The sequence below is a fragment of the Anas platyrhynchos genome, chromosome 2 (genome assembly GCF_047663525.1).
Source record: "Anas platyrhynchos isolate ZD024472 breed Pekin duck chromosome 2, IASCAAS_PekinDuck_T2T, whole genome shotgun sequence".
NCBI classification, from domain to species: domain Eukaryota; kingdom Metazoa; phylum Chordata; class Aves; order Anseriformes; family Anatidae; genus Anas; species Anas platyrhynchos.
In genome coordinates, this window is record NC_092588.1 from 79,046,308 (window position 1) to 79,063,239 (window position 16,932).

The 16,932-nt window shown below is 38.1% G+C and overlaps 1 protein-coding gene across 1 annotated transcript in view; it reads right to left on the bottom strand.

The window, feature by feature from the left end:
- The window catches only part of GMDS (GDP-mannose 4,6-dehydratase), a 404,838-nt gene that overhangs the window by 345,894 nt on the left and 42,012 nt on the right, over nt 1–16,932 (bottom strand). The window contains exon 2 of the mRNA XM_027451691.3: nt 1,389–1,433. Within this exon, the coding sequence (XP_027307492.1) occupies nt 1,389–1,433 (45 nt within the window). The remainder of the gene's footprint in view (nt 1–1,388; nt 1,434–16,932) is intronic.

The window sequence follows — 16,932 nt, forward strand, 5'->3', positions numbered from 1 at the left end:
TGTGACAAGCCAAAATGTGTGCAAACAGGTTAATCTAGTTAAGAATGTAAGATCGGTGGATTTTCTCTCAATAGGACTTGATTTTTAGATAGATCACAATTAAAAAAATGAACAGTAAAACAAATGACCTTGGTTAGGGAGGCAATCAATCAGTTATCACATTTACCCCAGCATTGAGTTATTCAGGAACTGAGGTTTCCAGCTAGGAACACAATAAAGAATTTCAACAAACAGATGGAGATTTGAGGAACAAAAAGGAAAAACCCTCTACCCTCTTATTGTAATCTTGCTACTATGAAAAAGATCCATATATTTCCGTATGGGGTCAATTAATATTTCATTTTAGTTGCAGTTAGCAGTTCTCATTTCATCATGGACTAGGAAAAGAGCACATGCTTTTATCTGTAAGACAGCAGAAGCTACCACAATGATACTTCTCATCCCCAAGTGGAATGGAGAAATAATAAAAATAATCTATTTACAACACTGGAAAACCAGTAATTGGATCAATCAACAAATGCAGCAGAAAGAATTTAATGAGCAAGGCAAGAGTAACCATGTGCGAAAGCACGCCAAGTGCTGACCTGCTGAGAAGTCTTCTTACTAAGCAACAAAGCAATGTTACAACAGACATAATTAGCCAATATTAGCAAGCATTAAACTTTTACTGACCCAGAAAATACTCCATTGTGAAGAGATTAATTTGACCATCCCTTTTCTTCCTTTCTCTTCTACTATCATACCTCTTTAAGCATCTTTCATGACTAATTTGGCTAGCATTTTCAGACATATGTCCACAGCAGTTCAAACCCACTGAATCATTCCATAATTATGTGATTGTTCCACTGGTGGTCCACAGAAAAAAAAAAAAGTGTGACTGGCAGGTTAAGTTACATGGTAGGAAATAATCTGATTCCCTTTATTTTAAGGGAAAGGTCAATAAAATCATTTGCTAAGCAAGAATATAACGAAAGCAAAATGCAAGGTTTTCATTAAAGTACGGCTGCTGAAATAAGAGGGCCGTTAGTGTCGAGAGAGACAAAAAGAACAAGAGATCCTTATTCCTTTATGTGGTGCATTGCATCATAAATTATTCCCTAATTCCTTACGGTTTTGGCTCACACAGGTTACTGCTTATCTGAGTTGGCGGGAAACATGCAAAGCAGCTATACCCTGAGGAGGAGAGGGAATCCACCAGTGGACGTTGGATGATAAATAGTACAATAAGCTGGCATGATTACAGGCCGTGTTGCACATTCCTCTCTGGAGTTTTGATTTGTTATCTAGGGTTGAGTGGAAAACATACACAGAGGACAGAAGCAAAGGAAGCTAGAGCAGCGGCATCCAAGTGATTCCATCAGCCTGCAGTTGGTCACCGAGTCACTCACCTCGTAGCCTTTTTCCAGCAGGAACTCAGCCAAGTACGATCCATCCTGGGAAGAGAAAGATATAGGAAAGTGTTAGAAACACAGTGAATGGGCCTGGGAGATTTGGACTGGTTACTCTCTCAAAAAAAGGGAAGAAAAATTTTGCAATGAGTTGACTGAATAGAAAACATATACTTTGCCTTCCCTAGATTTATGCACTGACCTAGAATGCTAGAGATGCTTTTTGGTTAATTTTAGATTAAGAAGCAGTATATTTTAAAATAACTTGCTTACAAACGCTGGTTGAGAACTCCTGTCTCTTGAATCTCTTCCCAAGTTCCATTATAAAGTGTCTGGGGACATCTTTCCAAAATATCCTAACCGCAGCAGTTACTGAATTTGAACTATTTTGGAGATAGGGAAGGAAAAACATTCTAAAGTTTAGTGCACTGACAACGCACCAATAGGTTTCTGTAGCACCATGTCACACACATCTCTGTGCTCACACTCCTTCCATAAGCAGTCTAAAGAGCAATCATTCTGCTTGACCTACTGAGTTTTTCAAAAAACATCCCTAGCACACTTCATATTTATATTACTGAATACAGGCCACTACCATGATTTGTATATCATTGAGGGTAGAGAGATGTTCCCCCTCTCTCCTCTCCTTTTTGAATGCCTGTCAAAAAAAATTACAAAACTCCCCAATAGCAAATGCTTCAAAGCACGTGTTTTCCTGAAAGAAAATGATTTTCCTGGCATCGCTATTGCCAGGATTTCAAAATACAGAAAGTCACATTATCCTCAAATTTATATGTACCATCACAAATCCAGCAAAGTTCACCCCTCTGGAATGAGGGCTAACCAATGCAGTGAATATCAGTCGTGCCCATAGTCTGTTTCTTTTGCTTTCTTGAATTAATTGTTTCCTTTAATAATGTGAGAGCATTCCAGAGTCAATTGCCTTGCCTCAGGAACGCCATAAAAACATGGAATACCACCTTTGCTCACATGCTTAAGCTCTGTTATGTGCATCTGCCCTGACATGATCCTGGCCAGAGACACCAAAGTACAAAACTGAACACACAGCTCTTTGGTCCTCTTTTTTTTTTTTTTTTTTTTGTTTGTTTGTTTGTTTGTTGTGTTTTTTTTTTTTTTTTTAAACCATCTTTCTAGATAGCAACCTCTCACCCAAGATTAAATGAACTTTTCTCATCTCAGACTGCCTAAGGAGAATAACAAAATGAAGAAAGAAATTTGAGAAGCACCAGGAGGCCCTAAAGCAGCAGGATGGCCTATGGAGGGTAGTACGTTGATGGCAAAATCATGCTTAAATCGAAACACAATGGCAGGGTACAGGGTACTACTGTGTGTTTAAAACTCCAGCATTGCTGAAATTAAAGCCTTGATGGTGCAAATGCTTCGAAGTCTTACACAGCCTAGAAGAGCCTAAAACCACAGAAGTCTCAGCTTACACGTACTCCTCCCAATGTACGTACAATGTGCATGTGCTCACAGCTTCCTACTCGCAACTTCCCAGTGCCTGTAACCAGAACGGACCATGGCACTGGTTGATCTGGAACAAACAAGCCATGTGTGCCATGGAATCAGCGGAACAGTATGTGCTCCTGGACGTCACACAGAACAAGATCCCATTGAAGGGAGAAGCAAAGAAAGGGCAATGGAAACTCTGGAGAAATACGTGGTTGGGCCCAAAAGCCTTTCAAGTAGTTGTTTCTCTTAGTAAATACCCCAGGATTTAGCAGAGGTGGATCAGGGAAAACTCCCTAAGACCCCTTGGTTATGCATTGGACCAAACTAAACAAAAAGGAGGTGAAAGTGGGAAACCCAGAGAGTGCAAAGGAGATGAAGAAAGAAAGGCTGTGATTGCTTAGGAAGTTGACGTGAAACAGACTCGACTAGGATTGAACCCTGTCAATAAGGTCTTGTTCTTCTCACCCGGGCCATTGCTCAGACTTTCCAATCGCACTGGAACATTTTGAACCAGCAGTGGCATTTGCTTCCTCTGTGCTTCCTTTCCAGGTCTATCAAGTGATAGGGCAGGGCTTCACAATGAGTGGGAAACAGGCAGCAAGTGTGAAAGCTACTGGTTTCTGGCTGTAGCACGGCACAGCTGATTTACTGTCTGCTAATCGCACACAATGCAGATTCGAGCTGTCCTGCACTATGACACATTATCACAGAAAGCCCCCAACTTTCACATTTCCCTTCCTTTTCTTTTCAGTATAGCAGCTGTCAGTAAGAATGGTAATCAGAACAGCAAAGTACCTAAGAGTTTGCAGCTTGTAAGGACAGCAGCTTCAATCTTTTCCTAACAGGATCAAGGAGCTATGAATTATTAAGCAAGCTCTGTTAAGTGGTTTAAGCCTACGTTATGCATATAAATTCTAATACTGAAGCTATGAATTTTGACTTATACTACAGAGCTTTCAGCGTTCCAGGATCACTAAACCAGGAAAGGAGCATTAAGGGAACGTGGTAATTAGCAAGAAAGTTCAATTTTTGTTAGAGGTAGCAGCTTTTGCTTCGAGTCACAAAGCCTCAGAAGACAGAAGTACTTCCCTTTGTGGAAAAAAAAAATAAAATCCGTTTTAATAAAAGACAATAGGCTATAAACTACTTTAGGTAGAATCGTAGAGAGACCTGGCTCCAGACCATTTTGAACAGTCAAAACAGTTTGACAAGACTGGTTACATAAACCGCCTCAGTTAAAGCAGTTCTTCATCAGCACACTGACATATCAGACTTGAAGAATCACTTCACCACCTTCAGCCAAAGAAGCTTGAAAGCATATGCAAAGAATGATACTTAGCTGGCTTCCAATACACAGCAGCAGGCTTCCAACTGCAGCTGTCTTACAACATGTCTGTAAAATTCCCAGACAAAAGAAAACAGTCATATAAACTAGAGTGAGACAACCTTAGGATGCAATATTTTATATTTAATACAGTAGTTAATGTCAAGAACTTCAATAAACTTTGACGTGCTATCAAAGAAAACCCCTTCCAACAGAGCAAAGAAATTGAGACATATACAAGAGTTAGAGCCTTACCACAAACATCTAAAATAAAAGTAACATTTGACTTGATCTATGAGCAAAGAATAGGATCATTTATACAGAAAACTGAAAGTAAGGGGAATTAAATAGCCTGTTTAACTATCCAAGTCTCCTCTATTTTGTACTGTTCTTCACAGGGAAATCGCATTTGTACCCATGGACTAATTTCAAACATACTGACACATTCAGATAAGGCTGTAAAAGCAATCCCAAATGCAAGACATCTTCCTTTGATGTGACCAGTTCCAGTAACCTCCCACAGAGTTCCTGGAATCAAGAACTAAGCTACACATCCTACCTGAACGTTTGTAAGAGAGGAATCCTCCTTCCCTACAGCTCCTTTCTACTAAAGAAAGAGAAGCAGAAAGCACCAGACAAACAAGTGAAGAGACATCAGGAGTAGGATATAGAGTTTTCATTACAATTCCTCAAATTCTGTGGGAAAGAACACAGTTGTTTGTTTGTTGCTTTTACAGAAGGACGATAAGGAATTAAAAACCTAATGCAAGTGATGCAGATGTACTATAACCATTACACAAAGAAGAAAGGACTCTCAAAGAAGAGGATTGGGGTGGGGGTATGAACATCTTAGAGGAAATATCTCCACAGTACTGTGGTAAAGATGACATCCCACACAAACATGCAATTTTATAACAAAGCCATACAAACCACTGAGAAATCTTGCTGAAGATCCTAATGAAACTGTCCACCAACAGCCCAGATCTCTACTTGTTTCTAAAACAGAGCAGGTATCAACCAGAACCTGCAAAACCCGGCTCCAGCCCAGAAGAGAGAGAGAGCCACAGAAAAAGCATCACATCATTGGGTAACATAGCAGGGGAGAGAGTCTGAGTACTGTGCTGTCTTCCTTGCTTCTAATGCCTGCCCATCTGCAAATATATTGGCAGTAGAGCCTGAGAACATAAAACACACCAACTTCAGTCAGATGCAGTGTTTGAGGAAGGTATCTTTTTTAAAATTATCATATTATTAAGGTGGGTATGATGAAATATCTATCCACGTCACATGCTTAATAGACCTGCTCTGTACTTTCTGCAGCTCCTCTACCAGGTTTTCAGACTTCCTTTTGGGAAAAAAATGCCATAATTTTCCAACAAAGACCAAAGATAGTTATACTTACAAAGTTCACAGTTGAAAAAGGCTAGTGACATACCCTTAAGAATAAGGCTACAACAGTGAGTTCGTGGCAGTTCAAAATATAGATGGTGTCAATTATCAAAGTCATTCATAACAGTCCCGAACTCCTTTTGAATTACAAGCTATAGCTGTGCTCTGAAGTCAAATTTTGATAGGTTTTATTAGCCTGTTCAGGGGAAGGAACATGAAGAGAAGAGGTACAAATTCAGACACAGGACACGGGTTTTTATTTCTTAATTAAAGGATTTTTTTCCACCAACGTTGCACCATCACAATGTTCCTTTATCCTGATTTAAAGGAAAAAATATATACTTTCATTAAGATACATAGAACTGGTGGCACTAGTAGCCTTCTACAAGCTTCATCGAGTTTTAAACTTTCATATAACTATAGACTAATGCTACTTCAGTGACTTAAGTTGGACTGCGGTGACAGATTCTTTGGAACAGTGAACGTATACCATTCTAAAGCAACATCTAAATGATTTTAATAACAATCCATAATAAAAACTATTCATTTATTTATAGCATGACATAACGGCCTTCTTTCAAAAAAAAAAAAAAGAAATCTGAAAGAGTAATACAGTGTAATGTTATTTTTGCTGAAAAATGCATACTTCTAATCGTTTTCAATGATTTATGGAGGAAATAAGTATTTTTTGTAGCTACTATAAACAGAACAGTGCTGGACTTTGTCTCAAGTCTTCAAGGCAGCATTTGAGGTAAAGCATTAAAGCATGCATTAAAAAAATCCTCCATACTGAAAAAAGGAAGAATTATGAACTCTGAAGTTTTTAACTGATTTATTAAAGCTGCCACCCTACAAATGCAGTAGCTATTTTGCTATTCAGATTTGTATTCTGGCCAAGTAAGAATAGGAAAACAAGTGTCCTTTTGTTCTCGAAAAAGTCAAAAGGTAATAAATTCTTAAAAAAATACAATTTTTAACATTCCTCACAATTGCAGGTTTTTGTAATGCATTAAATTCAGTACAACAAAAAACTAGACATGAGGAAGAACTATTAGCAACATCAGAGGCATTCTAATTACATTACTCTGTCCTTTTTCAATTAAGAGTCATTTAAAAGAAAAGTGAAGTTGCTTTGGAAAAGTGAATCACCATGTTATTTCCGAGTCTGAGCTCCTTCTGACTTCCAACGCTATTCCACTGGTAAACTATTAAGTTATATTAAGAACTGCAAGTGCTGTTACATACAACAGCAAAAAGTTTTTCTTCCTTCCTCCCTTTGCAGTTATCTTTATCCAGAACAATGTTACCCACATCATCAACATTTATAGATATTTTACTGCGAACCTGGGCATAGACACTTGTCTTAAAAAACTTACTGTGCCTTTCTAGAGCCAATACAAACAGAATAATAACCTTGTTTAATTAAAAGTGAGCCTTACATTTAGGAGAGGCAACCAGTTAGGAGTTTTGGCTTAGATCAAGCCAACAACAGAAACAAATGAAAGAGCAATGCTGCCTAAGTGATTTTTGACATTTTTGAGTATCAAAGCAGTCTAAATCAGATTCTATGATATCCAACAGCCTGCAGCTGTCATACAAAAAAAAAAAAATCTTAGTTTGGGTAAAATGAATTACACCAAACTGATTACACTAAGGTGTGTGTTTATGTTTTGTTTCTTTTTTTTTTTTTTTTTTTTTTTTTAATGATTGTAAGTAAATCTGATACCTAATGTGTTATTTCCAATATGCTTACCACAAATTTCCCAGTGAAGACAGTCAGATGTTTGACAGGCTTTTTTTTTTTTAAATCATGCCCTCTAAACACTCAAACATTGAGGTACCCAAAAATAACTGCTAGTTTTCAGATGTGTCCAAAGAACTATTTTTGTAAAGAGGAAAAGTATCAGTAAAGCAGCTTTAAAGATTTTAAAGAACAAGCCTATGCCAAATTCATTTAAGAAGCCATAAGACATTACATCTTTCTTCTGATATGAATGTGTGCAGTATACTAAAGTAAACCAATTACGAACTCTAAATTTGAGAAAAACCTAGCTATATTTTTCTGTCTCACTAGTGAAACCACAGGGATTGTAAGAATGTGTCAAACAGCTCTACAAACATGGCAACACAAATCATATGGATGACAGTCCACGAGAAAATTAAAACTTCTACGTAGTGTTTGTAATGGAAACCTGCAACACTTAGCCACAAGATGATGGTTTTGTCCACCCTCATGGTCCTTCACCTTTCCAAAGCAGTAGCAGCAATTCCCACTAGCAGCAGTCACGAGCTTTCTGGATATGCCCATCCTCTAGCACCCAGATTAATCCACCAGACCTTACTGCTGAAACCTCTCAATCTGCAAACAAATGCAAAATAACTAAGACCGAACACTGCTTGGTGGAAATCCAGACAAGCAGACCTGGTTGCCCAGAGCAAAGACACCAGTGAACCCAAAACCAAGCTGCAGGGCACCTTCCCAAAAGAAGGATTTTAGCTTCACATTTTAAAAGTCAGGATTCATTGCTGTAATGAAGAAAAGCCATAATGTCCAGAAAGAGTTTTGGAAGAAACACGGCATCTGTTATGATCACAGCCCGTAAGTAATTTTGTGAACTGACACAAGGAGGAAAAGACGAAATCTTAGCCATAATCTTAATGTGGCATCTTTACCATGAACAACCTGGAGACATCAAAGCAAAAGCAGTTAACGTTGCTTTGACTGCAACTGGCAAGGCCACCTGAACCTGTGACCATAGCTCAACATGTGTCATACCAGATGAGAACCCACTTTGTTCCCAGATGGAGCTTTTTTCCTCCTACGACAGCTGCTGAGGTTAGAGCTGCTTTTACCATCATATCATCAGAGTCCCCTGCTGATAATCCAGTAGGCTTTCTGACACCGATGTTCACTGCCTGAGCATATATTACTTTAACTTTATCCTAAGACCTCTTCTCCTCTGATTGTCCCCACACTTTGTTTTTTTAAATAAAGGATTGCAAGGCATATTATTTCAGACAAACAACACAAACATAACACTTGCTATCTCACTTGCATGAGACCAAACATAACGAGGGAGATGTAAATGAATGTACATAGGAGAAAAAGGGTCTGAATTCAATCTTCTGTACTCATCAGCTTTAAATATGAACATTTAGGCTGAAACTTCATTTATTTACAGATGAAGAAGAACAGTAGGAAAGCATGTAACATTTGCAATAGAGAAGCGATGTGCAGTAAGCCAACTTCATTTTTCTTTGGTGTTTCCATGGTTATAAGTTTGAAAATGCAGTCAGGAATGCTCAGCTGGCATTTCTGAGCTTCAACAGCTCTCAGTCTTGCAGTATTTGCTTGGGTTGAGTGACAGCACTGATACACGCAGCACCAAACTGATACAGCAGCATAGTCGGGTAGTCCAGCAGAGCAGTGATACAGCCTGCAAGTCATAGGAGCAACCAGTGTTTCCTGGACAGCTGAAACCCTAGGATAAGACCCCTTGTGCTGCAGCTGATCATCCACTCTCAGGCATTATTTCTCCCATTCAGCATGGTAGAAGCCCAGCATTCAGTGGTCTGACATCCCCTGAAGCACAAACAGTTTTTCAGGAACTCTGCTTGTTTGTGTAATTCCTCTCTTCATTTCAGGTTTATTAGTGAAGATCAGAAAGAGCGAGAGAGATGTTTAATAGGTGACCCCCAACACTATCCACACTGTTGTGAATATTTTAGTGACCAAGATTAGGAGTTGCTCCTTAATCTCTACTCTACAGGTGTTTTTATTACCTGAAACAGGGGCACGCTAAGTATTTTGAGTCTTAAATACATAAAGCTATGCTTCAAAACAATGAAAAAGACACACAAATGATAGGACTCCTGAGATGACAAGCCCTTCCTATGCCTTCTGAAAGATCACCCTCACAAAATCTTGGGAACAATTAGACAAATCGAAGGAACACACTCTACAGATACGTGAATAGAATACTTTTAAACTGTTTTTCCAAAGACAACACTCTGAAATCCATGTTTTGCCACATGTTTTTATTATGCTCAGAAGCTGCGCTGTCAGATATTTTTGGACAAGAGGCTGAATATACTTCAAAAAGTTTTGTTGTTTGCTTTTATATAGTTTAGTTTTTGTTTTTTTTATTTTTTTGCAGTTATGTTCTATAGTCCAATTGTAAATAAAGAAATACATGGCTGGTACATCTTGATTAGGTACATAACTTACCAATGAATGCAACTACCGATTCAGACAGTGCATGCCTTCCTCTGGAAGTGCTGACAGCCACTGATGAAGATGCCTAATTATATAAAGAGCACTGATATTTATTAAAATAGATTGATTGAAAGTGGACATTAGACCTGATACCTCTCTTCCACAGGGCCACGTGGACTAGCTCTTGTTAATCAAGTGCTCAGATTCCCCATGAACTGAGCTTCCTGGTGGCAAGGAGCCAGGCAGGCCGAGCAGGATAAGAATTATCTTGGCGATAGACTGCAAAGGGATGCAATGTTTTTTCAGAGAAGGTTGGCGAAGGTCATCTTTTATTTACAGATCCTGTACAATGCCTTGCGTACCCAACTTCAGTTTTCCCCTGTCAGCTTAGAAAGGGGAAAAAAAACATGCAGTTCCACCAATTGCCAAGGTTTTTGTCTAAGGGGAACTTAGAAAAGGAAAGTGAGCAATCATGTCTGTTTATCCTATCTGTCACGAGCAGGATCTGGAATAGGCAACTACAACATTGCCAACAGAATACCTATTCAATTCATAAAATACTAAAAGCCACCTGTAGTCTTGAGTTCACACATCGCCCCCTAGTATCAGGTTCAAGTACAATTATCAGAAGAATTTTCAGCTAGCTGGTCTGCAGCTGCGTTATGAATGGCTTCCTAATTATGATTAGGGCAGAGCTATAATCAGGGTAAAGCAACCGTAAAGTCTAAGTATTTCCAGTTCGGTTTTACTCTGATGAATTATGCAATTTCACACAGATCTCTGAAAACAGAAGAACTATTTAAAACTTCTACAAAGAAGTCTTTAAGAAGCATCAAAACAAATTGCTTTAAAGAGCTTGTCACAAACATTTCTTTAACTTCTTTCATTTGCTGTTCCACAAAACCTGAAACTAGTTAAATTTAACTGACTTTACAAGCTGTGGAGAGACTGAGTACATAGGACACATTTTAGTCATTTTTGTCTGTATTCATAGCAATTTCCTCTAATCTCAAGGTTTCTTAGCAGTTCGTTTGAATCACTTTGCGCCCTAGAAACTACAGGAAATACTACGGAAACCTCCCTGTCTAACTTTCTTTGTAAGCTGTTCTGTTACATTTATTCCTGGTTGAGTTCATAGCGGCATACCAAAGCCGAGCAATTCAGCATCACAAGCATTACCAGCTTAAATCTTCAAAAAATTCCTTAGTTTAGTTGCCAAGTGACATGAAGGCACACTAACTGAACAAATAAAGCAGTTTGCAAAGAAGTAAAGCATGAAGAAACTGGTATCTAGTTTATTAATAAGCTGTTTTCTATTTTTTTTTAATTTATTTTTTTATTTTTTAAAGAAATTTAGAATTTCCGTATCATTCACAGGAAACAAACTCCACTGGTTTTGTTAACTATCACATGCACATAAAGCAAAGTACAAGAAATGTTTCCAAGATTTTCAGAAATGGGGATTCAATATGACAGTTTCGTCTGAACAGGATACTAAGCACCTCAGCAGAACATAATTTTTTTATATATATATATATACACACACACATATATATATATACGTGTGTATGTATGTATATGTATATATGTATATATATACACACAAAAAATAAGTTCCTAAAATAAAGTACCAGGGTCATCTTTTTAACAGTATTAAGGATTACAGATTAACACCACCATGCAGATGGCTATTTAGATTAGTTTTTATGCTTCATATTTGCAGATTCAGATGCTACCTGGCTTTTGCCTGTGCTAAGACAACACCTCCAGCAGTTCAGGACAACATCATCAAGAAATTGCGTCTTGTATCTTATGAAGCTTCTTGAATGCTTATTCATCAAATCAAAACATGCGAAAAGTAGTCAGAAAAAGGAAGTTTTCACTGAACTAGATCACACTAGGAAAACTAATTTAAGCAGCCTTTTAAAGGTTTGTCATTTCCACATCAACTAGGCTACTCTGCATCAAACATCCGTCTTACCCTTCTACCTTATTCCAAGAGAAAGGGCACGATCCATTTTCCTCCCATCCCTACCCTTGAGGACTATCCATTACTTGAAGTGTTCCAAGAGGCGCTGTAACAGAAATGTGACTTAAACACCAGATTACAGATTACCCGTGCCCTCAAACTGTACTACCTGGGATTGCCTAGATGAGCATCCTTACTATTTAGGGGCTGACTGCATCTAATTTGGGCATCTGGAAATACACCGAAGGATTTGTCTCAACAGAAGCATCAGCAAATATGCTGACAACTAATAGGTGTATACAAGCAGACAGCTAGGTTTAACTCTACTCCACCCTCAAAGAAAATGAGGGTTAACACCAGCAGGATTTTTGTAGGAAGTTACTTGATTTATTACAACTCAGAAAGAACCCTACACAAACTGCTCTGAGATAGTGGTTAAAAAAAAATAAAAATCATCCTTCAGGATCCAAGGCACCACAGCTACCTCCCTTTTTCCCCCTGCTGAGGCTGATCATACCGCCCATCTGACAACACTGCCTCATTCATTCATCCAGAGTTGTGATTAGCACTGCAACCATCTGTGCGATCTGCTGTGTGCAGACCATCCACAAATACAGGCAGCCATCCAGCTTTCCATTCTGCTCCTGTGGCAGAAATCCAAACAAAAAACCACGGCTTCAGGTTTTTGGACGTCTTGTTTGTCAATACAGCTTTGCTGCTTCAAGAGAAGCTCAACAAGTTGAAGGACTAGAACAGCGTTAGCTGGTGCAAAATTCCCAGAATCTCCTTTCAGCTGGATGCCTACACAACATTTAGGTCAAGCACTCTGCATATCTGCATGGCTTGTGGCAGGAATATGAACTCTTCTAGTTCTGAGAAAATTAGAAGTGACAACAGTCCTAGACCCACAGGGTGACTATTCAGTTTTTCCAGGTATTTCTACTTTACTCATGACAGGTTTACATGAAAACAGGTTCAGATCCAAACTTGAAAAGTGTTTCCAGGTATTCACATGTACTTCTGTAGTGCAATCTGAGGCTGGCAAACTAATTTAACCATCAGGTGACTCAAGTTTGCATCAGAAAGTAACCAGCATTGGTGCCAGGGAGAGGGCTAACTACCACCTGGATGCACAGGCAAACAAGGAGGGGTGCCCATCATGCTGAAATGCAACGTGAGAATTTCTCCAAAGGCACAGGACCAACAAAGGTTGAGCTCATCGCATGCCTGTTGACATGCAGGAGAGGTAAACGTGTTGGTTTCTGTGAAAGTTTTTGTACATCTGTTCCTGTGAGGAATACCACGTTACTACTATTGTCACAGTTTCATTTTTCTCTGCTACTTTCCATAGAAAATAGCTATTTCATATGTGGTTTCAGATATTTTCTTGTACTTAATATGTTTTTCTCTATATACCCACACATGCATACAGAATATGAGGCCCCTATCTAGTCACTCAAAAGCATTTCACATTGCTAAAAAAAGACACCATTCTTATAAAATAGTTTATTCATGCTCACCCAAATTTCTTAGATGCTAATAACAAGGTTAATAACACTTCCACAATATTTCATTTTGCTTGTGTTTATTTACAGCTTGACAAAAATGCATCGTACAGTGCAACTTGCTAGACATGTAATGCAAGATACTAAAAGGAATCTACCCCCCCTTTTAACACACAGTGTGTCTAAGTAAAACAAATTTGTCTTGTTTATGCCATGCAGTTAAAGTACAAATTGCAAAGTAATTTCATGAGGTTTTTTGTGTCATTCTGCTGAAAAGAACTAAAGCTCCGAAGATGTCATAACAAAAGGCAAAGACTTAGCTGTACTGACATTCTTAGTATATAACATGCAAAGAACAGCCTCATGTGCCTTGACTTTTGCCTCTGGCATGACTTGATCTCCTCCAAGCAGGCTGATTTTGTTTTTAAGCTTTTTTCCCCTGTAAGTGTAAAATGATTGGTTATAAAACACCCCCACATACTATAGTAATGTATGCAAACAGCCCTGAAAACACATCAGGAATTAAAATTCATTAACATTCAGGAATTAAAATTCATTAACATTTGTATACAAGTGCTTTTTTCAGAAGACACTCAGGCAAACTCACACCATCAGAATGAAAGGAGGGAAGACTTTTTTTTCCCTGCATGAAACATTAAATGCCATATTCAAATCTATTGTTACAGAACAAGAATGAACTGATGTTAAGATTAGTGGAAGCAACAGGCACTGCACCAAGTCATTTCAAATTGCACAGGATTTGACTGAAATTCAGAAGAAAAGCTTCACTGAAAAATGGAAAGACTATTAAGGTAATATAAATGTCACCAGCCTCTATGGGATCCACTGACTGACTCATTCAAAGACTGCTAACTGACCCTTGACAGCGTTTTATGTGAAGAGTTTTAATTAACTCACAGTCTTAATGGATTATTCTACTGACAATAGTAATACTTTATAGATAGAGCATGAAAACAAAGACAGACCTGTGGGTAACCTAGTCAGAGAGCAGCACTAAATCAACTGAAAGGCTCAGAAAGAAGCCTTCAGCTTCCCTGTCAACAACCATTGAGTACATTGTAGAATAGTTGGCAAGAAGCTCTATTGCATCTCATCGCTTCTTTCTCTGGCCTTCTCTTTATAAAATTATTTCCTCCTGATATCACCAGATGCACAATAACTAGGCTAAAAAATTAAGCTTGCTGTCTAAAGCAATCCTCCCACATCTTTTTTCCATATGAAATTCAAGCCTATACAGGAAATATTGCAACATTTCTCTAGGCTTTTCATCATTATTTCTTACAAGAAGATTCTTTTTAACTCTTAAATTTTTTATTTTTTTTTTTTGCTTATGAGCAATTTGTCAATACACACGAATTGGGAATATTTTATTAAAGCTTGCCAGCTACAATTTACATAACTCTTCTGCTACATATGCCACTGTACATATTGTTCCTGAGAAAATGAGGCCCTTAGTGAGTTTATTTTATCATGCAAAAAAAATGCTACAAGTTATTACAAAAGGGGAAAGTACAGAAGTTCAAGTACAATAGATGCTAAACTGCAATGCCTTATTCTTAGAATTGTTTTTAACTTCCCAAACTTCAGTGTGTCACTTGGTGTTCACAGAAAGTTTTGTAGTATTTTACAGTGAATTATGGAAAAAAATGTTATGGTATGAACTATTGATTTCTTCTATGATTTCTTTACGCTATACAATTTACAAGAAAAAACAACACAAGTGATTAGAGATTTTAGAATGCACGTTAAATGAATGATACTTGTTACTTTAATAAAAATATCCTAAACTGACTTAAAAACTTCTAGAAACCTAGATCCATGGATGTCCTTTGCATGGCTTTCAGAAAAGGCAGGCTATATAGCCTAGTCACAGTTTCCTTTCCCAAAGCGGAAGAACTTATCTCAGGTGCTTTATTTCAGTTATGCCTCCTGAAGATGGAATTTGCTGAAGGGTAGAAGAATTAAATCTCTAGAATGCTATAGCATTACTATAGTATTACCAAATTCTAGAACCACACTAAGTTTACTGATCTGTGAACTGCAGATGAATAAATCTGATCTCTGCCACTGAAAATGATTTGAGTATATTAGCTATGCAGAACATCTGCACTACTGAAAAATATACTCAAATTGCTTGAAGCAGGAGGTTTGTGTACGCATTAGATAGCCATTCTAAGACTAACATATACATTTCCATCAACTAAGTGCAAGTATTTTAACCTTCCCAATTGCTGTTAAACAAATAACAGTTTGAAATGTAAACTGGTTAACAGTGTTCCAAAATGGTGCAAATCAGTGGGCTGTCTGACGGTTACTAACCTTCCTAGTCATGAAAAGCACAGCTGAGAAAAAAACTAACAGAGCAGGGGAAAAAAGGAAGGGGAGCTTGTGCTTTGTTTTTAATAGCACAAACACTCTGAACTAATAGGCACACTATTTAAGGATCATGCAACGTAGCACAGATACAACTCTTCCTCAGATCAAATACCACCAATTTTCCAAAGCTCTACAGCAATATTAGGTAATATTAGTACATTACTTCATAATTCCCTGAAAACATTTCAGTCCACGTTAGGTAAAATGTTATCTATTAATGTCTAGCTCAAGGTGAATAAATTCCCTCAGATTACAGGGGAAATCTTGGTCATTGGTCTGCCTGCTTAAGACAAAACACTCACAGCAAGTGAGTACCCCATGCAGAACAAATGCGTTCAGATCAAGTAATTGAATCTTTCCTCTGTGTTTCGAAGTATAAGGCAATTCTAAGATAACGCTGAATCCTTCAATACTATGTTAGGCTGAATTATTTATACAGATGTGGGGTTCCACCTCCGAAATAATCTAGAATTAAAACACAAACACCACTTCTCGCAGCTGAATAGTAGAGTACAGCCTTGGATATCACAGGCATCCTGAAGACCCAGTGATGGAATTACAGATCACAGAACAGCTTAACAGGTCTGTAACAGAGGCTGCAAGTATCTTCCTGCAAGGCTTTCATCAAGACATCTGAAGCTGTTAGCCTATTTTAAAACTTGAACAGACTTGACAACAGATTATCTCACATACCAGGGAGACTAATACAGATTTTAGAACCAGTGTCAGTTCACAGACCCCTGAAAATACTTCCCAGATTATCCACTGCATTAAATAAAGATGTTCTCATGTAAAAGATGCAAATGAAGGCCACATCGCATCATTCTGATACAAGAGAAACTTTAAGATCCAACCTTCACAAGCCAGCCCCTATACTGTTCTACACTTCTTTCTCTGTACTTGAGATTAATGGAATAGTCACCAACAGGGTGATTCAACTGCAAATAATCAGTCCGCTGTATCTTCTCTCATCTCATGTGGTAAGCGTTTGGGATTTTAAGCTTCTTCATCTGTGGTAGAGCAGGGGCTGAAAGAGGTATCACTCCATCACGAGAAACAGCAATTTTTCACTGATGTGTCCCCAGAGCAGGAACTGCATGGCTACAGCTTGATGCGACACCTTCGGTTTTGGTGCAGCACAACATTTTCAGTCATCATTTGAAATCACGGAAAATCAATGCACAAGTCAAAGTTTAGCTATAAATTATCACTTTAATAAAAAATATTTTAAAAAGCGACACCGTCTAATCTACTCTTGCAGACATCTTCTC